Source organism: Ostrinia furnacalis, unplaced genomic scaffold, assembly GCF_004193835.3.
Source record: "Ostrinia furnacalis isolate ACB-3 unplaced genomic scaffold, ASM419383v2 OfSCF4245, whole genome shotgun sequence".
In the NCBI taxonomy this organism is placed as follows: Eukaryota; Metazoa; Arthropoda; class Insecta; order Lepidoptera; family Crambidae; genus Ostrinia; species Ostrinia furnacalis.
In genome coordinates, this window is record NW_021134484.1 from 141,194 (window position 1) to 167,046 (window position 25,853).

At 45.5% G+C, this 25,853-nt stretch overlaps 1 protein-coding gene across 1 annotated transcript; it reads left to right on the forward strand.

Annotated features, from left to right (window-relative positions):
• The first annotated feature begins 509 nt into the window (after window positions 1-509).
• On the forward strand, window positions 510-24,411 carry LOC114359175 (trichohyalin-like). The gene is made up of 19 exons (XM_028313457.1): window positions 510-519; window positions 601-650; window positions 3,687-3,860; window positions 12,232-12,500; window positions 13,601-13,685; window positions 14,373-14,686; window positions 14,781-14,932; window positions 15,206-15,314; window positions 15,409-15,558; window positions 15,610-15,759; window positions 15,811-15,981; window positions 16,662-16,746; window positions 17,434-17,669; window positions 18,153-18,372; window positions 19,435-19,642; window positions 20,977-21,101; window positions 21,397-21,491; window positions 22,275-22,377; window positions 22,797-24,411. The coding sequence occupies exons 1-19, from the start codon at window positions 510-512 to the stop codon at window positions 23,634-23,636; spliced, it is 3,546 nt and encodes a 1,181-aa protein (XP_028169258.1). The 3' UTR covers window positions 23,637-24,411.
• Window positions 24,412-25,853: the final 1,442 nt, after the last annotated feature.

Consider the following 25,853-nt stretch of genomic DNA (forward strand, 5'->3'; position numbering starts at 1 on the left):
GAATAGCAGTGCTGTTTGGAACATAGCCAGCCTCACCCATTACGAGCGAACTCATAGCCTTGACCTACTGAATTTTGACCAACCCTTTTAATAGCCACGCGAGAGCGAATAGCGCCATGCGTGCGAATTTGACTAAAGTCGCTGACTTAGCCTGACGGATTAGCAAGCTGAAGTGGCAATAGGCAGGGCACATAGTACGCAAAACTGACGGCCGATGGGGCAGTAAGGTTCTGGAGTGGCCACGTTCTCACACAAAATATTTAAATAAATATTTTCGGACAAATACAGGCACAGCGTCAATATAGTTTCTAATCTAATCAAATATTAAAAAGATTTGGCAACAAAGACTACTAAGTAATGTATGGTAATGTCGACTAAATACGGAGCACTAAGCGAATAAAAGAAATGTCACGCGCTACGAATATGCAATGTGAAAACCTTTATTTAGTTCGCTTTCCAGTGGGGGCAGATCTTTCTGTTCGTTTAAGATGGTGTTAGGGCTTGTTCTAATGACGCCTGGCAAGTTACCACAGTCTTAGCCAACCCTAAGGCTGTCGCCATAACAACGGAAGTGAGATAGCCAGTTCCTCTGTGGTTGAGGATTCCGGGTGAGGGTCGTTTCCACCTGCCTGAACATCACTTTCCTTCAGGTGAGATACAGGCCAAGAGCTACCTCCTTGTGGTTTAAAAAAACACGTGAAACAGCCTTTATAAATGCTTTTCTTTGCTTCCATAGCCTTTCCGAAGAAATGTTCTTGGCATACAATTAAAAGTATACGACCACTAATGATGTTATAAAATTCAAAGCAATCAACACATAATGGCATGAAATCTTTGAAAAAATCTTGTTCACAAAGACATAAACGTCCATTCTTATGCACACACTTTTTTAACAGACTGTAGAAAATGGTAATTGGTAATTTGCTGAAGTCAGAATGTGGATTAGGGCAATTTTATAAATGACTAAATCATAGGTAGTTAAAAATTATAGTTGCTCAACTTTCAAACATAATTTACAACAGCTTTACGTTTTCAACAATATTCGTAGTTTGTCCGAAATATTTTAAATAAATTATACATGATAATAATGACTATTTCCTCTACACTCATGTACCATTCACGTCAAATTATTATAGAAGAGTACTGTTTTGAGACAAACAAATACTTTCTATTCTATTCTATTCTATTATATTCAGACCTAGTGTCTGCCCCTGCCTTCTCAGCCCATTGTGTTGTTATTTTTTAAAAATGTGCAAATTTTTTTTGCCATTTAAATATTTTTATGGATTTTTTGCGGTCGTTTCCGTTACCAAGTGTTCGCATATTACCCGCGACGTAATTACGTCCACACACAATCGCTGTATCAATTAATTAAGTGGTTAATCGCTCTGTGATTAATGAGTGCGTTGCATGCCATCAGTGCACGCGACAAAGCGCGGATTAATCAGCCAGTTCACTTTGTGCAAAAAAACTGAATACCTTTTTGAATGCGAAACAAAATGTATAAGTTAGCCTGGGTTGCACCATCTTACTTAATCAGTAACCATAACAATAACCGGCGTTTTTTGTATCGAGTTTTTTTTTATGTTTGACAGATTTTTGACGTTTGTTAAAGCTAAATTAGAATTTTGTAATTTTTTAAAGACCCAGTCAACACCGCGTGGTTAGCTAAATGTGCTTGTGATACGAGATAATAAACCAGAGAGCGAGTGGTACGCCGGGGATGGAACCCAGGTTTGATTTCGATTCGGCCTATCAGAAACCAACACCATTGGTATTTTTGCCAATTCCAATGGACAATAAGACTCACTAGTTCTATTGGAACCTCATGATGATGGTCTACTGATGCAGATAAAAACAAATTAGAGTTATTTTGAGACCTTGGGCAGTTGTGCTTCAGAACAGGGTGTACTTTAGACTGACTTTCCTATTTAGGCTGTGACTAATCAACCCAATAGACTTATTTACATGTTGCCACACCCGGTTCTGCTTTCGAAGCGGTCTCTGACCCACAATACGATTCCTCGTTGTTCCACAGCGATTCTAAAACAATAGAAAGTAAAAATATATCCGCAGAAGTCTAAAGGCTACGGCCGGATACTCGCGACACCCCCACTCGGGCGATGACGGAACGCCGAGATTTTAAGTGGGTATATTTGACTTACTTGACTTATGTTCCTATGTCCCCTAGATGGGGGGCAGAGGGCGTCCACAACAGTCCTCCATCTCGTTCGGTCTTGAGCTTCTCGCTTGATCTCGCTCTAGGTCTTGCCGATCTTCTTCGCCTCGTCCGCTACAGTATATTTACCCTGTCCTTTTCAGGACGGAGCAGTGCCCTTTTCAGGGCGTCGGGAGTCCCACACACCACCCTGTCCCCCGGCAGTGGTGACGGTGCGCAAAGAATTACTCGTACCTCCTCGTCAAAAAAAGTAAAAACATAACCATCCTTCTAGGCGCAGTCGGGTAAAAAGAGCGATCGAATAATTATATTGTGTGACATTAATTGTTATTATGTAATTAGTCGTTGTCTAATTGACATCCGAATTTATTATTGTAGTTCTCGAATGTTCACGGTTATTTATACGATGTTGTAATAAAAACAGTTTTAATTTGCTTTTCAATTGACCGTATTTGATTTATTAACTTAAGCCCGGTTTCTACCAAACCGAATGGTTATTCAAAACACGTCTCTTTTCGTCTCCTTTTCTCCCCTTTGCTCTCCTTTCCTCTCCTTTTCTCTCGCTTTATGTGGAAGCCGCGTCTTAGGGCTTTGCCTCTTGTGGTAAATACTTATAGTAAATATTCAACCTATTAAACTCCAAGGCCTTCTTCATATGTTTAATAAGGCCAATCTAAATACAAATAGCATTTTTTCAGTTATGCGGGTCAACTAGAGTCTATTACGAGTGATTTGTTTACCCATAAAGTTTTTCTTTTACTATTTGCCACCGAATTTTTCAGTGGCACCATCACCATTTCAGTGACGTCATTGTCACCATTTCAGTAAATCACGTCAACAGAGATTCTTTATAGATACCAAAAAAAGTGTATCATTTATTATGTATTCGTTTTATTTTTATGTCCACGCTGTGATATCCATCATATTCTTTTCGTGCAGTCTTTTGTAGGCCTTCGAGCTGCGTTGTATGTATTTTCTGACTGTCCGAAAAACATTTAAACAGCTATTCGTCTTTAGAGTGTTTTTCGATATCAGCTTCTATATCCGAAAGTTAATTCTTTCTGCTATGTGTACAACAACTGATCCTTGTCCTTACAAATGATGCCGTACTTACAGCTTCATGGTTCGGATGAGGAGACACTGGCAATCTGTCATACAGGATTACAGGTCTTCTATAGTCTGGTCCGTGAGCACGTAGAATTTTGTCCAATGACCCCAAGCTACCCATCCTTGTTGCTCGCGCGTAATTATGTTGCTATCGCGCTCGCACACTCACTGCGGGTGCCAGTCGTTCAGTCGCGACAGCAACATAATTACGCGTGAGCGATGATGGGTAGCTAGGGGTCATTGGACAAAATTCTACGTGCTCACGGACCGGGCTTTAGTCCAGTTTCCCTCATCGATATTCAATAATATGGATGTTTCCTGGGTAAAAAATAAATGAGTTTGGTCGTGTTACCTTTCTATTATGGGAAGAGAAGATGTGAAGCATTTTTATTATTTACAGCGATACCTGGGTCTGCCAGTGATGCTGAAGGCAGGCGAGTACTCGCCCAACAACCCGCTGCTGGCGCGGGAGCGCGCGCCGGGCGACGCGCTGCTCGGGCTCGGCGAGTACGAGCGCCGCCGCCACACGCTGCGCAGGATCCGCCAGCAGCAGTACCGGGAGTATCTGGACCAGGTGAGATAGAAGAATCTTTATTTCCACAGCACGGAAGCTTGTTGATAGTTCCCACCAGCACCACTGTAAGTTCTTTGATAAATATAAGCGTCGCTGCCACACCCTTCAGAAGATACGCCAGCAGCAGTACAGGGAGTATCTGGACCAGATGAGCAAGCAAAAACGTATGTTTTTTAGCACAATGGAGAAGCTTGGAGACGGTTCCCACCACTGTAAGTTCCCTGACAAAAGCTAGTGCTTTTGCTACACGCTTCGGAAGATATGCCAGCAGCCTAACAGAGACTATATGGATCAGGTGAGCTAAAGTCAAGAGCTAGCTTACGTTTAGATGCCGTTGTCACTAACACCACTGTCACTTCTTTGTCTCTGTTAATGGATCAATGCGTCCTAGAGAAGGCGGAAAACTATGGAATAAATGCCTACCAAAAACCAAGATCTAGCACAAGCTTAAAGGAGCCATTCCAGCATCACTCTTCCATGGATGGCGTAAGAAGCGACTAAGGGAGAACATCAAGCCTCCCCCACTAGTCCTCGTGGAGAGTGTAGGCCATCCAATCCTGGGTCCCCCAGTGATGCTGAAGGCCGGCGAGTACTCGCCCAACAACCCGCTGCTGGCGCGGGAGCGCGCGCCGGGCGACGCGCTGCTCGGGCTCGGCGAGTACGAGCGCCGCCGCCACACGCTGCGCAGGATCCGCCAGCAGCAGTACCGGAAGTACCTGGACCAGGTGAGATAGAAGAATCTAGAGCGTACGCTTCCAACTTCCCATCGCTCTAAGATCTTTGACTGACAAATGCGAGCGCCGCCGCCACACGCTGCGCAGGCTCCGCCAGCAGCAGTACAGGGAGTATCTGGACCAGGTGAGCCTAATATCAAGAGCATATTTTCTTGCCACCCACAACAAGCAAGCTTGAGGAGGGTTCTCTGACAAAAGCGAGCGCTTCTATCTACTACACGCTTCGGAAGATATGCCAGCATCCTAACAGAGACTATATGGATCAGGTGAGCTAAAGTCAAGAGCTAGCTTACGTTTAGATGCCGTTGTCACTAACACCGCTGTCACTTCTTTGTCTCTGTTAATGGATCAATGCGTCCTAGAGAAGGCGGAAAACTATGGAATAAATGCCTGCCAAAAACCAAGATCTAGCACAAGCTTAAAGGAGCCATTCCAGCATCACTCTTCCATGGATGGCGTAAGAAGCAACTAAGGGAGAACGACACAAATATCAAGCCTCCCTATCAGTCAGCCTGGGGAGCATAGGTCACATCCAATACCTGGGTCTCAAGCCTCCTCCACTAGTCCTCGTGGAGAGTGTAGGCCATCCAATCCTGGGTCCCCCAGTGATGCTGAAGGCCGGCGAGTACTCGCCCAACAACCCGCTGCTGGCGCGGGAGCGCGCGCCGGGCGACGCGCTGCTCGGGCTCGGCGAGTACGAGCGCCGCCGCCACACGCTGCGCAGGATCCGCCAGCAGCAGTACCGGGAGTATCTGGACCAGGTGAGACAGAAAAATCTAGAGTTAACTTCTTTTTACCACAACAGTGCTCCAACCACTGAAAATTCTTTGACAAGTGCTAGCGCCGCTGCAACACACTTCAGAAAATACGCCAGCAGCAGTACAGGGAGTATTTGGACCAGATGAGCAAGCAAAAAGTATGTTTTTTAGCACAATGGAGAAGCTTGGAGACGGTTCCCACCACTGTAAGTTCCCTGACAAAAGCTAGTGCTTTTGCTACACGCTTCGGAAGATATGCCAGCAGCCTAACAGAGACTATATGGATCAGGTGAGCTAAAGTCAAGAGCTAGCTTACGTTTAGATGCCGTTGTCACTAACACCACTGTCACTTCTTTGTCTCTGTTAATGGATCAATGCGTCCTAGAGAAGGCGGAAAACTATGGAATAAATGCCTGCCAAAAACCAAGATCTAGCACAAGCTTAAAGGAGCCATTCCAGCATCACTCTTCCATGGATGGCGTAAGAAGCGACTAAGGGAGAATGACACAAACATCAAGCCTCCCTATCAGTCAGCCTGGGGAGCATAGGTCACATCTAATACCTGGGTCTCAAGCCTCCCCCACTAGTCCTCGTGGAGAGTGTAGGCCATCCAATCCTCGGTCTCCAATGACGCTGAAGGCAGGCGAGTACTCGCCCAACAACCCGCTGCTGGCGCGGGAGCGCGCGCCGGGCGACGCGCTGCTCGGGCTCGGCGAGTACGAGCGCCGCCGCCACACGCTGCGCAGGGTCCGCCAGCAGCAGTACCGGGAGTATCTGGACCAGGTGAGATAGAAGAATCTAGACTTGCTTCCCACTTCCCACCACTCTTAAAATCTTTGATAAATGCAAGCGCTTCCCAATTCCCACGTCTAAGATGTTTGACAAATGCGAGCGCCGCCGCCACACGCTGCGCAGGATCCGCCAGCAGCAGTACCGGGAGTATCTGGACCAGGTGAGACAGAAAAATCTAGAGTTAACTTCTTTTTACCACAACAGTGCTCCAACCACTGAAAATTCTTTGACAAGTGCTAGCGCCGCTGCAACACACTTCAGAAAATACGCCAGCAGCAGTACAGGGAGTATTTGGACCAGATGAGCAAGCAAAAAGTATGTTTTTTAGCACAATGGAGAAGCTTGGAGACGGTTCCCACCACTGTAAGTTCCCTGACAAAAGCTAGTGCTTTTGCTACACGCTTCGGAAGATATGCCAGCAGCCTAACAGAGATTATATGGATCAGGTGAGTTAAGTCAAGAAGAGCTAGCTTCTTTGTCTCTGTCAATTGATCAACGCGTACTTACTAGAGAAGCCGGAAAACTACGGAATAAATGTCTGCCAAAAACCAAGATCTAGCACAAGTTTAAAGGAGCCATTCCAGCATCACTCTTCCATGGACGCCGTAAGAAGCAACTAAGGGAGAATGATGCAAACATCAAGCCTCCCTATCAGTCAGCCTGGGGAGCATAGGTCACATCTAATACCTGGGTCTCAAGCCTCCCCCACTAGTCCTCGTGGAGAGTGTAGGCCATCCAATCCTCGGTCTCCAATGACGCTGAAGGCAGGCGAGTACTCGCCCAACAACCCGCTGCTGGCGCGGGAGCGCGCGCCGGGCGACGCGCTGCTCGGGCTCGGCGAGTACGAGCGCCGCCGCCACACGCTGCGCAGGATCCGCCAGCAGCAGTACCGGGAGTATCTGGACCAGGTGAGATAGAAGAATCTAGAAAAAACATACTTTCTTGCTACAAATAAGGAAGCTTGGGGACGGTTCCTCTCACCGAAAAAAGCGAGCGCCTCTGGTACACGCATCGGAAGATAAGATACGCCAGCAGCAGTAGGTACAAAGAGTATGCTTTTTGCCACAATAGGAAAGCTTGCTGGGAAAGGTTCCCACCCCTATGAGTTCTTTGACAAATGCCATGGTCCAGCAGTAGGTACAAAGAGTATGCTTTTTGCCACAATAGGAAAGCTTGCTGGGAAAGGTTCCCACCCCTATGAGTTCTTTGACAAATGCCATGGTCGCGACTACTCACTCTTTCCATGGACGCCGCAAGAGGCGACTGTGGGAGAATTTGCTAACATCAGGCCTCCCCACCAGTCAGAGACTCTTAGAGGTGACTGCGGGAGAGTTTCCAAAGATAAGGCATCTCCATTTCATCTATCTCGCATTGGAAGTGTAGGCCATCCAATCCTGGGTCCCCCAGTGATGCTGAAGGCCGGCGAGTACTCGCCCAACAACCCGCTGCTGGCGCGGGAGCGCGCGCCGGGCGACGCGCTGCTCGGGCTCGGCGAGTACGAGCGCCGCCGCCACACGCTGCGCAGGATCCGCCAGCAGCAGTACCGGGAGTACCTGGACCAGGTGAGACAGAAGAATCTAGAGCGTACGCTTCCCACTTCCCACAACTCTAAGATCTTTGACTGACAAATGCGAGCGCCGCCGCAACACGCTGCGGAGGATATGCCAGCAGCAGTTCAGAGAGTATCTGGACCAGGTGAGTCAGCAAAAACGTCATTATAAGATCTAGCACAAGTTAAAAGGGGCAATTCCAGCCTCACTCGTTCATGGAGGCGACTAAGGTAGAAAATGCGGAGGATACGCCAGCAGCAGTACAGGGAGTATCTGAACCAGGTGAGCTAGAGAAGAAAACAAAAGCCAACTTATTTTCTACAGGAAGGATGCTTAGGGACGGTTCCCACCACTGTAAGTTCTCTGACAAAAGCTAGTGCTTTTGCTACACGCTTCGAAAGATATGCCAGCAGCCAAAAAGAGACCATATGGATCAGGTGAGCTAAAGTCAAGAGCTAGCTTACGTTTAGATGCCGTTGTCACTAACACCACTGTCACTTCTTTGTCTCTGTTAATGGATCAATGCGTCCTAGAGAAGGCGGAAAACTATGGAATAAATGCCTACCAAAAACCAAGATCTAGCACAAGCTTAAAGGAGCCATTCCAGCATCACTCTTCCATGGATGGCGTAAGAAGCGACTAAGGGAGAACATCAAGCCTCCCCCACTAGTCCTCGTGGAGAGTGTAGGCCATCCAATCCTGGGTCCCCCAGTGACGCTGAAGGCCGGCGAGTACTCGCCCAACAACCCGCTGCTGGCGCGGGAGCGCGCGCCGGGCGACGCGCTGCTCGGGCTCGGCGAGTACGAGCGCCGCCGCCACACGCTGCGCAGGATCCGCCAGCAGCAGTACCGGAAGTACCTGGACCAGGTGAGACAGAAGAATCTAGAGTCAACTTCTTTTTACCACAACAGTGCTCCCACCACTGAAAATTCTTTGACAAGTGCTAGCACCGCTGCAACACACTTCAGAAGATACGCCAGCAGTACAGAGAGTGTCTGGACCAAGTGAGTAAGCAAAAACGTATGTTTTTAGCACAATGGAGAAGCTTGGAGACGGTTCCCACCACTGTAAGTTCTCTGACAAAAGCTAGTACTTTTGCTACACGCTTCGGAAGATATGTCAGCAGCCAAACAGAGACTATATTTTATGGACTAGGTGAGCTAAAGTCAATTGCTAGCTTACGTTTAAATGCCGTTGCCACTATCATCACTGCAACTTTTTTGTGTTTGTGAATGGATCAACGAGTAGACACGAGGGAAGCCGAAAAATTGCGGAGTATATTCCAGCATAATATGGATCAAGAAAGTCAAAAGTCAAGAGCTTGCATGTGTTTAAAGAGGACATTCCAGCTTCACTCTTCCTGGGAATGTCGTAAGAGGCGACTAAGGGAGAAATATGGGAAATCAAGCTCCCCAACCAGTCAGCTTGAAGAGTGTAGGCCAAATCCGTTACCTGGATGACTCTGGGTCTCCAGAGACGCTGAAGGCAGGCGAGTACTCGCCCAACAACCCGCTGCTGGCGCGGGAGCGCGCGCCGGGCGACGCGCTGCTCGGGCTCGGCGAGTACGAGCGCCGCCGCCACACGCTGCGCAGGATCCGCCAGCAGCAGTACCGGGAGTACCTGGACCAGGTGAGACAGAAGAATCTAGAACAAACTTCTCTTTACTTCAACAGGGAAGCTTGGGGAAGTTTCCCACTTCCCACCACTTTTAAGATCTTTGATAAATGCGAGCGCCGCCGCCACACGCTGCGCAGGATCCGCCAGCAGCAGTACCGGGAGTATCTGGACCAGGTGAGTCTTAGCAAGAATATACATTCTTGTCACCCACCATAAGCAAGCCTGGGGAGGGTTCTCTGACAAAAGTGAGCGCTTCTACTACACGCTTCGGAAGATATGCCAGCAGCCTAACAGAGACTATATGGATCAGGTGAGCTAAAGTCAAGAGCTAGCTTACGTTTAGATGCCGTTGTCACTAACACCACTGTCACTTCTTTGTCTCTGTTAATGGATCAATGCGTCCTAGAGAAGGCGGAAAACTATGGAATAAATGCCTGCCAAAAACCAAGATCTAGCACAAGCTTAAAGGAGCCATTCCAGCATCACTCTTCCATGGATGGCGTAAGAAGCGACTAAGGGAGAATGACACAAACATCAAGCCTCCCTATCAGTCAGCCTGGGGAGCATAGGTCACATCTAATACCTGGGTCTCAAGCCTCCCCCACTAGTCCTCGTGGAGAGTGTAGGCCATCCAATCCTCGGTCTCCAATGACGCTGAAGGCAGGCGAGTACTCGCCCAACAACCCGCTGCTGGCGCGGGAGCGCGCGCCGGGCGACGCGCTGCTCGGGCTCGGCGAGTACGAGCGCCGCCGCCACACGCTGCGCAGGATCCGCCAGCAGCAGTACCGGGAGTATCTGGACCAGGTGAGACAGAGAAGAAAACAAATGCCAACTTATTTTCCACAGCAAGGAAGCTTGTTGATAGTTCCCACCACTGTAAGTTCTTTGACAAATATAAGGGTGTGGCAGACCCTTCAGAAGATACGCCTGCAGTAGTACAGAGAGTATCTGTACCAGATGAGCAAGCAAACACATGTTTTTTAGCACAATGGAGAAGCTTGGAGACAGTTCCCACCACTGTCAGTTCTCTGACAAAAGCGAGCTTTTCGGAAGATATGCCAGCGACCAAACAGAGACTATATGGATCAGGTGAGCTAAAGTCAAGAGCTAGCTTACGTTTAAATGCCGTTGCCACTACTATTACTACAACTTCTTTGTTTCTGTGAATAGATCATCGAGTAGACACGAGGGAAGCCGGAAAATTACGGGGTATATTCCAGCATGATATGGATCAAGTAAGTCAAAAGTCAAGAGCTTGCATGTGTTTAAAGGGGCTATTCCGGCTTCACTCTTCCTGAGGATGTCGTAAGAGGCGAGAACACTGTGAGTTCTTTGACAAATGCCATGGTCGCTACTACTCACTCGTTCCATGGACGCCGCAAGAGGCGACTGTGGGAGATTTTGCCAACATCACGCCTCCCCACCAGTCAGAGACTTCTTTAGAGGTGACTTCGGGAGAATTTACGAAGATAAGGCATCCCTAATTCATCTATCTCGCATTGGAAGTGTAGGCCATCCAATCTTGGGTCTACCAGTGACGCTGAAGGCCGGCGAGTACTCGCCCAACAACCCGCTGCTGGCGCGGGAGCGCGCGCCGGGCGACGCGCTGCTCGGGCTCGGCGAGTACGAGCGCCGCCGCCACACGCTGCGCAGGGTCCGCCAGCAGCAGTACCGGGAGTATCTGGACCAGGTGAGATAGAAGAATCTAGACTTGCTTCCCACTTCCCACCCCTCTTAAGATCTTTGATAAATGCGAGCGCTTCCCAATTCCCACGTCTAAGATGTTTGACAAATGCGAGCGCCGCCGCCACACGCTGCGCAGGATCCGCCAGCAGCAGTACAGGGAGTATCTGGACCAGGTGAGCCTAATATCAAGAGCGTCTTCAACAGCTGGGAAGTTTGGGGACGCTTCCCACTTCCCACCACTCTAAGATCTTTGACAAAAGCGAACGCTTTTGCTACACAGTACAGGGAGTACCTGGACCAGGTGAGACAGACAAATCTAGAACATTATTTCTATAATAAGGAAGGTTTGAGATGGTTTCCACCACTGTAAGTTCTGTGATAAATGCGAGCGTCGCCGCCAAACGCTGCGCAGGATCCGCCAGCAGCAGTACCGGGAGTACCTGGACCAGGTGAGATAGAAGAATCTAGAAAAAACTTCTCTTAACTTCAACAGGGAAGCTTGTGGACGCTGGCGTACCGGCAGCAATAGCTACTTGAAGAATTTGGATCAGGTGAGCCTAAAGTCAAGAGCTGGGAAAGTTTGACGGGGTTACATTAGACCCACAGTCCACTCTTCCCATGGACGTTATAAGAGGCGACTAAGGAACTAATATGCGGCCTCCCTAACCCTTCTGGCCAGCGTGAGGAGTGTAGGCCAAATCTAGACCCAACTACCAGTGATGCTAAATTAAGTAGTACCTGTAAGTTCTCTGACAAAAGCGAGCGCCTCTGCTACCACACGCTGCGCAGGGTCCGCCAGCAGCAGTACAGAGAGTATTTGGATCGGTGAGTTAGAAAGTTAAAAGGTTTAAAAGGTTAAATTAGAAAGTTTTAACTTAGGTAGCCTAAGTTAAAAGTAGCAATTTCTTATAAACGGCAGTTAACGTCTGAATGGATCGACGAATTTAAAAATGTAGCTAGCAGTGGCTGCATTGGAAAAAGCAGAGATTGTGTTCTATGACGCTCCTTGGGATCTTACGTTCTTTTAATCTTACGTTCAGCTGTGGACCGAGCTGATGAGCTTCTGTCTGAGTTGCCAATGTCCGTAATAATTCGCTGGTCAACATCAGTCAACATGAAACAAAACAAAAATTACTCAAAAAAAAATTATACCTTTTGATTTTCACATACCTCAGTTTCTTTGTGTACACGAATTCACATTTAACATAATTCAAATTGTAACTGTCTTTCGCAGCAAGCAAAAAAGAAGCAAGAGGCGAAAGAGCAAGCTGAAAGGGAGCGGCGCGAGCGCGAAGAGAAAGAACGGGAACGCGAGGAGAGAGAGCGAGAAAGGGAGCGCGAGGAGAGGGAGAGAGAGCGCCAGGAGAGAGAGAGCCGTCAGGAAATAGAAAGGGAGCGCCAGGAGAGAGACAGGGCGAGGCGGATAGCGGAGAGGCGAAGCCCAGAAAGAAGGAGAGCCAGTGAGAATTATACTGGACATGTAGCTACGTTCTCCTATAACAAGTAAGTAATATACATTTTTTCTTTTGTAAATATATTTTTTCCTGGGGAGAGAGCGTCAGGAGAGAGATAGCCGCCAGGAGAGAGACAGGGCGAGGAGGATAGCGGAGAGACGCAGCCCGGAGAGAAGGAGAGCCAGTGAGAATTATACTGGACATGTAGCTACGTTCTCCTATAACAAGTAAGTAGGATACATCTTTTCTTTTGTAAATATATTTTTCCTGAGGAGAGGGAGAGAGCCGCCAGGAGATAGAAAGGGAGCGCCAGGAGAGAGACAGGGCGAGGAGGATAGAAAGGGAGCGCCAGGAGAGAGACAGGGCGAGGCGGATAGCGGAGAGGCGAAGCCCAGAAAGAAGGAGAGCCAGTGAGAATTATACTGGACATGTAGCTACGTTCTCCTATAACAAGTAAGTAGGATACATCTTTTCTTTTGTAAATATATTTTTTCCTGGGGAGAGAGCGCCAGGAGAGAGAGCCGCCAGGAGATAGAAAGGGAGCGCCAGGAGAGAGACAGGGCGAGGCGGATAGCGGAGAGACGCAGCCCGGAGAGAAGGAGAGCCAGTGAGAATTATACTGGACATGTAGCTACGTTCTCTTATAACAAGTGAGTGTGATCAAGTTAATATTTTCTTTTATTAACAGAATTATTTTTTCCCTTACCTTGGAGGGAGCGTAGAGCTTGATTAACAGATGTAACTGGATCTACATGAGATCTGATTAGATAGATAATTTATTTATTTGCACAGAAACATGGTACAGTACATACAGGTGTCAGTGGAAACAATCAAGCTCAACATGTTTCGTCTTGTTAAGACATTCAAAAATTTTAAGAAGTCAAATCATCTATTTTATTAAGAATTATAAATAATCAATTCATTCATTAAGATCTTAGAGAATCAAATCAAATCAAATAATCATTTATTGTATTAGTTATAGGTTTAATATATAATATAATCTAACATTAAGTTACATATTAAAATAAAAAAAAAGTCTATTGAAAGTATCACAGCAATAAAGGAATTACTGGTCACTTTGTGACAGTCCAATAATGGTCTTGTCTTGGCAACATTATAAATGCAGGGTTTTTGTTTCTTCATTTTCAGTCGAGTGGACACAGGCGTTCAAGTGGACAGTGTGTCCGCGCCTTTATCAGTGGCCGTTCAAACTGATGATTCAGAACTATTCAGGGTAAGTTTTACATTATGAGTATTAATGTTTATGGCATCTTCCCTCCCTCTTCCCCCTCCTCTCTTTTGTATTTGTATTTTTTTGTTCGAAAGGAAACTTGATCGAGAGTTTCATAATCTGTTCAGCTTTCCAAACTTTGTTTGCAGACTTCGATTACTCGAAGAACTTTAAACAACTCTTGTTGATTGTTTACTAAAGTAGGGCCAACGAGATGCGATACCAACTGTAAACAAACCCAATGTCATGGGTGAACCCGTCTGACTTTGATATATTTTGTTTGTATTGGACTGGGTGTTTTCTATGTATAATAAGTATGTATTTACCAAAAAGAAAGTATTTAAGTATGTTTATATCCGTTGTCTAGTACCCATAGTACAAGCTTTGCTTAGTTTGGGACTAGAAGCTAGAAGCGCAGTGTAAAATGTCCAAGGATATTTATTTAGCTTTCCGCCCGCGGCTTCGCCCGCGTGTAATTTTGTCTGTCACAGAAAAACAATATCGCGCGCGTATTTACTCACCGTTTAGACTTACCCTGGACTACGACAAACATTTTAAAACCAAAATCAGCTCAATCGGCCCAGCCGTTCTCGAGTTTTAATCAAACGAACATCAATTCATTTTTATTTATATAGATTTTGACTTACGATAAGATATTTCTATTCATGTGTTCATATTATTCCCTTCCAGCTTCCCTCCCCATGCAAGTCGCAGCTCACGCAAGCGGAGCGGGAGCTGTCCCCCCACACGGTGGCCCCCGAGCGCCCCCCGGCCGCGTGGGCGCCGCGCGGGGGCGCCGAGCGCCGCCGGAGCCTAGGGGACTTCGACGGTGAGTGGACGGGGACTAGTGGGGAGCGGCAAGTTACTTGTGAGGGCGGCTACACACAAGGGAGAGCGACTAGACACGCGGGAGAGCGACTAGACACGGATAGAAAGGGAGCGCCAGGAGAGAGACAGGGCGAGGCGGATAGCGGAGAGGCGAAGCCCAGAAAGAAGGAGAGCCAGTGAGAATTATACTGGACATGTAGCTACGTTCTCTTATAACAAGTAAGTGGGATACATCATTTCTTTTGTAAATATATTTTTTCCTGGGGAGAGGGAGAGAGACTGCCAGGAGAGAGTGAGCCATCAGGGGATAGAAAGGGAGCGCCAGGAGAGAGAGAGCCGTCAGGGGATAGAAAGGGAGCGCCAGGAGAGGGACAGGGCGAGGCGGATAGCGGAGAGACGCAGCCCGGAGAGAAGGAGAGCCAGTGAGAATTATACTGGACATGTAGCTACGTTCTCCTATAACAAGTAAGTAGGATACATTTTTTCTTTTGTAAATATATTTTTTCCTGGGGAGAGAGCGCCAGGAGATAGAAAGGGAGCGCCAGGAGAGAGACAGGGCGAGGCGGATAGCGGAGAGACGCAGCCCGGAGAGAAGGAGAGCCAGTGAGAATTATACTGGACATGTAGCTACGTTCTCTTATAACAAGTAAGTGGGATACATCTTTGCTTTTGTAAATATATATTTTTTCCTGGAGAGAGAGCGCCAGGAGAGAGTGAGCCGCCAGGAGATAGAAAGGGAGCGCCAGGAGAGAGAAAGGGCGAGGCGGATAGCGGAGAGACGCAGCCCGGAGAGAAGGAGAGCCAGTGAGAATTATACTGGACATGTAGCTACGTTCTCTTATAACAAGTAAGTGGGATACATCTTTGCTTTTGTAAATATATATTTTTTCCTGGAGAGAGAGCGCCAGGAGAGAGTGAGCCGCCAGGAGATAGAAAGGGAGCGCCAGGAGAGAGAAAGGGCGAGGCGGATAGCGGAGAGACGCAGCCCGGAGAGAAGGAGAGCCAGTGAGAATTATACTGGACATGTAGCTACGTTCTCTTATAACAAGTAAGTGGGATACATCTTTGCTTTTGTAAATATATATTTTTTCCTGGAGAGAGAGCGCCAGGAGAGAGTGAGCCGCCAGGAGATAGAAAGGGAGCGCCAGGAGAGAGAAAGGGCGAGGCGGATAGCGGAGAGACGCAGCCCGGAGAGAAGGAGAGCCAGTGAGAATTATACTGGACATGTAGCTACGTTCTCTTATAACAAGTAAGTGGGATACATCTTTGCTTTTGTAAATATATATTTTTTCCTGGAGAGAGAGCGCCAGGAGAGAGTGAGCCGCCAGGAGATAGAAAGGGAGCGCCAGGAGAGAGAAAGGGAGCGCCAGGAGAGAGACAGGGCGAGGCGGATAGCGGAGAGGCGAAGCCCAGAAAGAAGGAGAGCCAGTGAGAATTATACTGGACATGTAGCTACGTTCTCCTATAACAAGTAAGTAGGATACATCTTTTCTTTTGTAAATATATTTTTTCCTGGGGAGAGAGCGCCAGGAGAGAGAAAGGGAGCGCCAGGAGAGAGACAGGGCGAGGCGGATAGCGGAGAGACGCAGCCCGGAGAGAAGGAGAGCCAGTGAGAATTATACTGGACATGTAGCTACGTTCTCTTATAACAAGTGAGTGTGATCAAGTTAATATTTTCTTTTATTAACAGAATTATTTTTTCCCTTACCTTGGAGGGAGCGTAGAGCTTGATTAACAGATGTAACTGGATCTACATGAGATCTGATTAGATAGATAATTTATTTATTTGCACAGAAACATGGTACAGTACATACAGGTGTCAGTGGAAACAATCAAGCTCAACATGTTTCGTCTTGTTAAGACATTCAAAAATTTTAAGAAGTCAAATCATCTATTTTATTAAGAATTATAAATAATCAATTCATTCATTAAGATCTTAGAGAATCAAATCAAATCAAATAATCATTTATTGTATTAGTTATAGGTTTAATATATAATATAATCTAACATTAAGTTACATATTAAAATAAAAAAAAAGTCTATTGAAAGTATCACAGCAATAAAGGAATTACTGGTCACTTTGTGACAGTCCAATAATGGTCTTGTCTTGGCAACATTATAAATGCAGGGTTTTTGTTTCTTCATTTTCAGTCGAGTGGACACAGGCGTTCAAGTGGACAGTGTGTCCGCGCCTTTATCAGTGGCCGTTCAAACTGATGATTCAGAACTATTCAGGGTAAGTTTTACATTATGAGTATTAATGTTTATGGCATCTTCCCTCCCTCTTCCCCCTCCTCTCTTTTGTATTTGTATTTTTTTGTTCGAAAGGAAACTTGATCGAGAGTTTCATAATCTGTTCAGCTTTCCAAACTTTGTTTGCAGACTTCGATTACTCGAAGAACTTTAAACAACTCTTGTTGATTGTTTACTAAAGTAGGGCCAACGAGATGCGATACCAACTGTAAACAAACCCAATGTCATGGGTGAACCCGTCTGACTTTGATATATTTTGTTTGTATTGGACTGGGTGTTTTCTATGTATAATAAGTATGTATTTACCAAAAAGAAAGTATTTAAGTATGTTTATATCCGTTGTCTAGTACCCATAGTACAAGCTTTGCTTAGTTTGGGACTAGAAGCTAGAAGCGCAGTGTAAAATGTCCAAGGATATTTATTTAGCTTTCCGCCCGCGGCTTCGCCCGCGTGTAATTTTGTCTGTCACAGAAAAACAATATCGCGCGCGTATTTACTCACCGTTTAGACTTACCCTGGACTACGACAAACATTTTAAAACCAAAATCAGCTCAATCGGCCCAGCCGTTCTCGAGTTTTAATCAAACGAACATCAATTCATTTTTATTTATATAGATTTTGACTTACGATAAGATATTTCTATTCATGTGTTCATATTATTCCCTTCCAGCTTCCCTCCCCATGCAAGTCGCAGCTCACGCAAGCGGAGCGGGAGCTGTCCCCCCACACGGTGGCCCCCGAGCGCCCCCCGGCCGCGTGGGCGCCGCGCGGGGGCGCCGAGCGCCGCCGGAGCCTAGGGGACTTCGACGGTGAGTGGACGGGGACTAGTGGGGAGCGGCAAGTTACTTGTGAGGGCGGCTACACACAAGGGAGAGCGACTAGACACGCGGGAGAGCGACTAGACACGCGGGAGAGCGACTAGACACGCGGGAGAGCGACTAGACACGCGGGAGAGCGACTAGACACGCGGGAGAGCGACTAGACACGCGAGAGAGCGACTAGACACTTGGGAGAGCGACTAGACACTTGGGAGTGTCTAGACACTTAAGAGAGCGACTAGACACTTGGGAGAGCGACTAGACACGCGGGAGAGCGACTAGACACGCGGGAGAGCGACTAGACACGCGGGAGAGCGACTAGACACGCGGTAGAGCGACTAGACACTTGGGAGAGCGACTAGACACGCGGGAGAGCGACTAGACACTTGAGAGAGTGCCTAGACACTTAGAGTGTCTAGACACTTGGGATAGCGACTAGACACGCGGGAGAGCGACTAGACACGTGGGAGAGTGACTAGACACTTGAGAGAGTGCCTAGACACTAGAGTGTCTAGACACTTGGGAGAGCGACTAGACACTCGAGTGTCTAGACACTTAAGAGAGCGACTAGACACTTGGGAGAGCGTCTGAACACTTGGGGACTAGTGTCTCCCTTCCAGCTCCCCTCCCCATGCAAGTCGCAGCTCACGCAAGCGGAGCGGGAGCTGTCCCCCCACACGGTGGCCCCCGAGCGCCCCCCGGCCGCGTGGGCGCCGCGCGGGGGCGCCGAGCGCCGCCGGAGCCTAGGGGACTTCGACGGTGAGTGGACGGGGACTAGTGGGGAGCGGCAAGTTACTTGTGAGGGCGGCTACACACAAGGGAGAGCGACTAGACACGCGGGAGAGCGACTAGACACGCGGGAGAGCGACTAGACACGCGGGAGAGCGACTAGACACTTGGGAGAGCGACTAGACACTTGGAAGAGCGACTAGACACTCGAGTGTCTAGACACTTGAGAGAGCGTCTAGACACTTGGGAGAGCGACTAGACACTCGAGTGTCTAGACACTTGAGAGAGCGTCTAGACACTTGGGAGAGCGACTAGACACTTGAGTGTCTAGACACTTGGGAGAGCGACTAGACACTTGGAAGAGCGACTAGACACTCGAGTGTCTAGACACTTGAGAGAGCGTCTAGACACTTGGGAGAGCGACTAGACACTCGAGTGTCTAGACACTTGAGAGAGCGTCTAGACACTTGGGAGAGCGACTAGACACTTGAGTGTCTAGACACTTGGGAGAGCGACTAGACACTTGGAAGAGCGACTAGACACTCGAGTGTCTAGACACTTGAGAGAGCGTCTAGACACTTGGGAGAGCGACTAGACACTCGAGTGTCTAGACACTTGAGAGAGCGTCTAGACACTTGGGAGAGCGACTAGACACTTGAGTGTCTAGACACTTGGGAGAGCGACTAGACACTTGGAAGAGCGACTAGACACTCGAGTGTCTAGACACTTGAGAGAGCGTCTAGACACTTGGGAGAGCGACTAGACACTCGAGTGTCTAGACACTTGAGAGAGCGTCTAGACACTTGGGAGAGCGACTAGACACTTGAGTGTCTAGACACTTGGGAGAGCGACTAGACACTTGGAAGAGCGACTAGACACTCGAGTGTCTAGACACTTGAGAGAGCGTCTAGACACTTGGGAGAGCGACTAGACACTTGAGTGTCTAGACACTTGGGAGAGCGACTAGACACGCGGGAGAGCGACTAGACACGCGGGAGAGCGACTAGACACTTGGGAGAGCGACTAGACACGCGGGAGAGCGACTAGACACTTGGAAGAGCGACTAGACACTTGAGTGTCTAGACACTTAAGAAGAGAGCGACTAGACACTTGAGAGTGTCTAGACACTTAAGAGAGCGACTAGACACTTGGGAGAGCGTCTGAACACTTGGGGACTAGTGTCTCCCTTCCAGCTCCCCTCCCCATGCAAGTCGCAGCTCACGCAAGCGGAGCGGGAGCTGTCCCCCCACACGGTGGCCCCCGAGCGCCCCCCGGCCGCGTGGGCGCCGCGCGGGGGCGCCGAGCGCCGCCGGAGCCTAGGGGACTTCGACGGTGAGTGGACGGGGACTAGTGGGGACCTTCCGTCTAGCTAGACTGCACTAGCTTGCAACCCAATCAAGAGTGTAACACTTGAGGACTAGTGGAGAGCGTCTAGACACTTGGGGACTAGTGGGAACCCACCAGACACTTGGGGACTAGTGGGAACCTACTAGACACTTGGGGTCTAGTGGGAACCTACTAGACACTTAGGGACTAGTGTGAACCGAACCCACCAGACATTTGGGGACTAGTGGGAACCTACCAGACACTAGGGGACTAGTGGGAAACCTACTAGACACTTGGGAACTAGTAGATACCTTTTAGCTTCCATTCCAACAAGACACAGCTCACGTAAGCACAGAGGGAGCTATCTCCATACACAGTTGCCCCCAAACGCCCCCCGACCGCGCTGCGGGGTAGGACTTAGATTGTGAGTCCCCGTTTGAGCAATTTTGTCGGGGGTTGGTGTCGTCTTATTTTTGACAGCTCAAACAAAGGGGAGAGGGAGTTGTCCCCTACATTATGGCCCCCGAACGCTCCTAAGCTATGTTATCATGATTTTTTTTTGTTTAAAATTACTTATAATGTTATAATCACTTACGGATTTCCGTGGTCTTTACTATGGGTCTCTTAAAAAAACTCAAAGCACCTATAAGAGCGGTGGAGCGTGCTAAGCTAGTTATTCCTAGGAATTACCTTCTCCGAATTAAAAATGTGGAGATTCGTTGAAGAATTGACAAACTTAAGAACTCGTAGAAATGATGTCCATTGGGGCAGAAAAGTTCTCAGGTGGCCGAAAGACTAGTGTGGCCCGACTATGGTGGCAGCGTAGGACCGGTCCTTATGTAAATCCTTGGGAAGAAGGCCTTTGTCCAGCTGTACTTTAGTTGAAACATTCGTCAAAATCATAGTCATCATCATCATTTCAAGCATAGAACGTCCACTGCTCAACATAGGCCTCCTCCAATGCTTTCCATGTTGATCGGTTGGTAGCGGCCTGCGTCCAGCGCTTCCCTTTATGATGTCGTCGGTCCACCTTGTGGGTGGACGTCCCACGCTGCGTTTTCCGGTACGCGGCCTCCACTCCGGAACCTTGCTGCCCCATCGGCTGTCAGTTCTGCGTACTATGTGTCCTGCTCATTGCCACTTCAGCTTGCTAATCCGTCGGGCTATGTCAGCGACTTTAGTTCGTTTACGGATCTCCTCATTTCTGATTCGATCTCGTAAAGAAACACCGAGCATAGCCCTCTCCATAGCACGCTGTGCAACTTTGAGCTTCTGTATAAAGCCTATAGTGAGAAGTCTCATAGAGTATACTATTTTAATTTCTTCTTATGTATTTCCAGAGCGCTCATCTACCCTGCTAAAGAAATCGAACCGCGACAAGCTGACGTCGGACCTCCGCCATTCGTACATGCCGTCCATCTTCGATGCAGACGCCATACAAATGCGCAACTTGCAGGCTGAGAAGGTAAGGCGAACTTAACACTGTTAGGCATTATCTGCTAGTTAATCTTCGGGCTAAAAAGAAATAAACGTTTGGTGATGCTTTAAAATCAAAAGAAAGTCATTATTTCTGACTCTGTATACTTTTGTCATGTGATGAACCGTGTCATTTATTTATTATTTATTTTTATTATTCTTTTTAATTTTTTACCAAACACGGTTTGGTGTCAATGCAAGTTATTCGGTATTATTTAAAAATGCCAGTTCCTATTGGCGTGTACTACAACATTTTAATCAACATCTTTTTTAATAAACATTAGGAGGCCGCAGCTAGGCGTCAATTCTACCAACAAGAGTTGAAGAATCAGATTATGGAACAACAACGGATACGGGAAGAGAGGAAATCTAGAGAAAAGTGAGTATTTATTTATTGAAACTCATATTCCACTAGCGGCCGCCCGCGACTTTGTACGCGTGGATCCCGTTTTACCCCCTTAGGGGTGGAGTTTCGTAAAATCGTTTATTAACGGATGCCTACGTCATAACATCTACCTGCATGCCAAATTTCAGCCCGATCCGTCCAGTGGTTTGGGCTGTGCGTTGATAGATCACTATGTCAGTCAGTCACCTTTGAGTTATACAGGGTGTTTGGTAAATGGGTATATGAGCCGACACTAGCCCATGTTAACATGGGCATATAAATGGTATGGTGAAGTCAGAAAATTGATATCTTCATTTTAACTATTTTAATTTTTATACAAATCGGAATTTATAAAATTTATTTTGTATGAAAATTTAAAAAAATAAAATGATGATATCAAATTTCTGACTTCACCATNGGTATGGTGAAGTCAGAAAATTGATATCTTCATTTTAACTATTTTAATTTTTATACAAATCGGAATTTATAAAATTTATTTTGTATGAAAATTTAAAAAAATAAAATGATGATATCAAATTTCTGACTTCACCATATCATTTATATGCCCATGTTAACATGGGCTAGTGTCGGCTCATATACCCATTTACCAAACACCCTGTATAATTATATTTAGATTTAGTTAATATGTAATTGGAACAAAGGGCGAGCTTAATGCTTTAAGGTTTTTTATTCTCTGGCAGCTAACTTAACAATATATTCTCTGATCTCCTGTTTGATAGCTTTACATAAAATAAATAAATAATCAACAATTTGCAGAATGCTTGAACAAGCCGAGATGCGGAGATTGGAAGAACAACTGAGAATGCTGCGCGTGGCTCAAGACAGAGAAATGGATAAACGGCATCACATTGATACCGCGGTGAGTTTATTTATAAAAAAGCTTTATTAGTTTTTGCGTGAAAGAAAATCTAATTCACAAATCCTCACTCCATCTTTATAAATAAAGTAACACTTAGTGACACATAACTCATTACTATTTTACACTAAAGACATGCCAATGTCGGATAGTTAACCAATGGAATCAGTAAAAAAAATATATAAATAAGCGAAAGGTCGTGGGTTTAATTCCCGCCTTAGGCAGTACGATTTTTCAATTTGTTTATTTTAAAAAGTTTTGTTTGAGAAGCGACTCTAATCGCTAAGAAATTTTAATTACAGTAAAAAAATATCTTTAAAAAAATGTATAGGTTTATTTATTATTCTGAGAGATTTTATTTTTTCACATAGAAATTCTGAATCTTCACATTTTCATTTATTTAAAATATATTTTATTTACAGATCCAAGAAAACAAAATGGAATACGACAAAAAGCGCAAAGAACTACAAAAGGACATCGACAATGAACAACTAAAGCTTTTACGGGCTCCGTTATCCACATCTCAACTCACATCTCTGCCCAAACGAATAACCACCTCCAAAAGCGACACCGACACCAAACTACCCTCATACTTCCGATCCAACTACCCTCGAATAGAGAGGGAAGAAGAGAGACAGATCCGTCCCCTAGAGAAAACTGAACTACCCCACGACATAAACTACAGGCTAACAGCTAACGAGCCAACTCAAGAGAGAGTTTACCAAAACAAAGAACATTCTCGGTACTCAGAGAAATCTGAACCGTACGAGAGGAAACCCTATTCGATGAATATACCCGACGATTCTATATTCTCTCCAAACTATGACGTCGATAGTTATTTGAGGAAGAACCTTAATTTTAAAGATAGATTCGATTTCAACCGCTACGATTATGACGGTATAGGTAAAGTTGCAGAAACAGAAAAAGTTCTTGTACACGAGAGACCTAAATCCAAAAATGTTCCGATTGCGAAAGAGAGGAAAAGTATACAAGACCCAATTGATTCTTTACCCATACCGGTTTTACGACATTCGCCTGTAATACAAAGCGATAGGGTCGAAACTGGCTCAAACTTGAGCGAGGCGATGAGGAAAATTGATGACAAGTGGAAGGTACCAGTTGTTCAGAAGAACATACTGAAATCAGTACCTAATGAAGAAGGCAAAAACGTCAGCATTTTGACCCAACTTGGCTCTATCAGGCGACAACTGCAGTTAGAACAGCTGAAACTGGACATGATTTCCAAAGACGACGATGTTTAGGTAGATATTAATAATAAAACAATCATACGTAATTTGAGAAAACTTGAAAATAATTTAGTAGTAAATCTACATTACCGCAGTAATATAATTCCATCCATGCTTGCTTATTTAATACCAAGTCAGAAAATCTTCAGTCACTAAATATAGAGGGTCGTACCTCTTTAATATGAATTAATGGGGTAATCTTGCAAAATACAGCGCCATTTAATCCCTATCTAAGTAAACGTGAACTATTCAACGGAACATAGTAGAAAAACTCACTCAAACATAATATACATATTTTAATTCGTACAAATGTTTGCATTTTGCGGGGGTCAAACCTAGGACCTCTGACGTAGTAGCAGAGTTCTTAATCACTGATCTACTTCGGTCAAAAATGAAATTATACAGGGTGGAATTTTGTAATGCCACCTGGAGGGATATTACTCTTAATACTGTAGATAGAAAATTTTACTCAAAGAAAACAGTTCTTTATTTTTTGAAAGAAAAAAAAACTGCATTCAAAGATTACAGTTTTCCATTAGTGACTGAAGAGGTTATAAGAATATATCAAAATTTTTAAATTAGGAAATATTATAGTGTTATTGTACAACAATAATGAGGTGCTGAAATTCGGGATTGATGTCTTGATAAGTCTTGTCTTGATTGTTTATAAAGATTGAAGCGGTGTTAATCGTTACTTGAGTTATTTCAAATAGATCTCATAATTATGTAAAATTATTTTACCAAATATTAGGGATTTCGAAAATGTTAATTGTTATTAATAACTAATTGTTTGGTGTCAATTTTAAATACTTTAATTTTTCAGACAGTATTTTTTTTCTAGAAATCTTCATCATACTATGTCATACTAATCAAAATTATTACAAAAATGATGATTTTCCCCAATGGATGTTTATTTTTGGTGTGTGAATTTGTTTGATACGCACGCACATGATATCAACCTACCAGAATATGAGTACTCTCAATTCAATATTGTACCTTATTCTAACAGCATATAATTGAATATTCATTGGAGAAATTGGTTATGCTTTGGCGGTTGTTAAAGTGAATGCTTTTTCAATTATTGTAGGTCTAGTACTTAACTCAATCAGTGCCTGAGGTAATATTTTCAACTACAACGCGACTAGACGACTAACAAAAATCACAATTCGTATCGCGGTGTCGCTTTGACAGCTAGTTCAAACGAAAACAAAACGCAACTGCTACTTTGTGTAAAAGCTGAAAGAAAGCTACTTTTTCTCAAACTCAAGTCAAACGCCTTCACGAACATTTAATTTTGCTATTTTTAGTTAAAAATGAGGTGTTTTTACTGGAAGGTTTTTTAAAAAAAACTTTTATTGGAAAGTGATTAAATCGGTTGTTTCGTCTATGTTTGCGCGTAAACTTTACCGCGATACCGAATTTGCACCTCAGCTGGAATGAGAAACGGAGCGCAACTGGTGAAGAAGCGCCAATGTATTAGAGACGTTAAAAATTTGCGGAATCGGGGCACAGGAGGGTGTTTTTATTGACGTCAAACGACTTCAGATTTGTATGCTCTGTCACGTCATAATACTGTCTTTCCCGAAGACTATAATCCGGGCCTTTGCAAGGCGAGAGTGAATAGGCACTTGCAGGGCAGATATGTACCATCCTAGACTGCATCCCACTTAACATCAGGTGCGATTGAGGTCAAATACCTGCCTTGTTTTGCATAAAAAATATGTCAACGCCACTCCTCTCGTGCCACTACTGCCACTCCAGCTCCCATATCTCAGGCACTAACTGAATATAGCGTTAGACGTATAAGTTCGTTCGTTCGTTTCAGCCAAATGACGTCCACTGCTGGACAAAGGCCTCCCCCAAGGTTTTCCACAAGACGTATAAGTATCACAATTAAATTCCATTTTCAATGCAAGGGAGGTGATTCAAACTATTTTGAACGAAATCGAAGTTTTGATAATCCCTCTCTTGTTCTTTTCTTATTTAAATTGACACTATTGTATCTTACAATAAATTATCAATTTTATCACACACACGTAGCTATTATTCAATAGCTGGGCGAATTATTTGTAAACATTTTATAATATTATGGAAATTAATCAAAATTTATTATAAAGGATGTAAGGGATAGTTTGGCAAATGTTAAATGCTTTTTCAAAAAAGTTTTAGAAACAGTGTTGTACGAAAAACTATACTTTAAGCTAAATATTGAGGCATCCAGAATATTAATAA

Bases quoted from the DNA above. Each gene is read 5' to 3' on its own strand.
- LOC114359175 (XM_028313457.1), top strand. The intron at 3,861-12,231 runs GTGAGATAGAAG...TGTCTTTCGCAG, and splicing joins ACCGGGAGTATCTGGACCAG to CAAGCAAAAAAGAAGCAAGA. The intron at 22,378-22,796 runs GTGAGTTTATTT...TTTTATTTACAG, and splicing joins GGCATCACATTGATACCGCG to ATCCAAGAAAACAAAATGGA.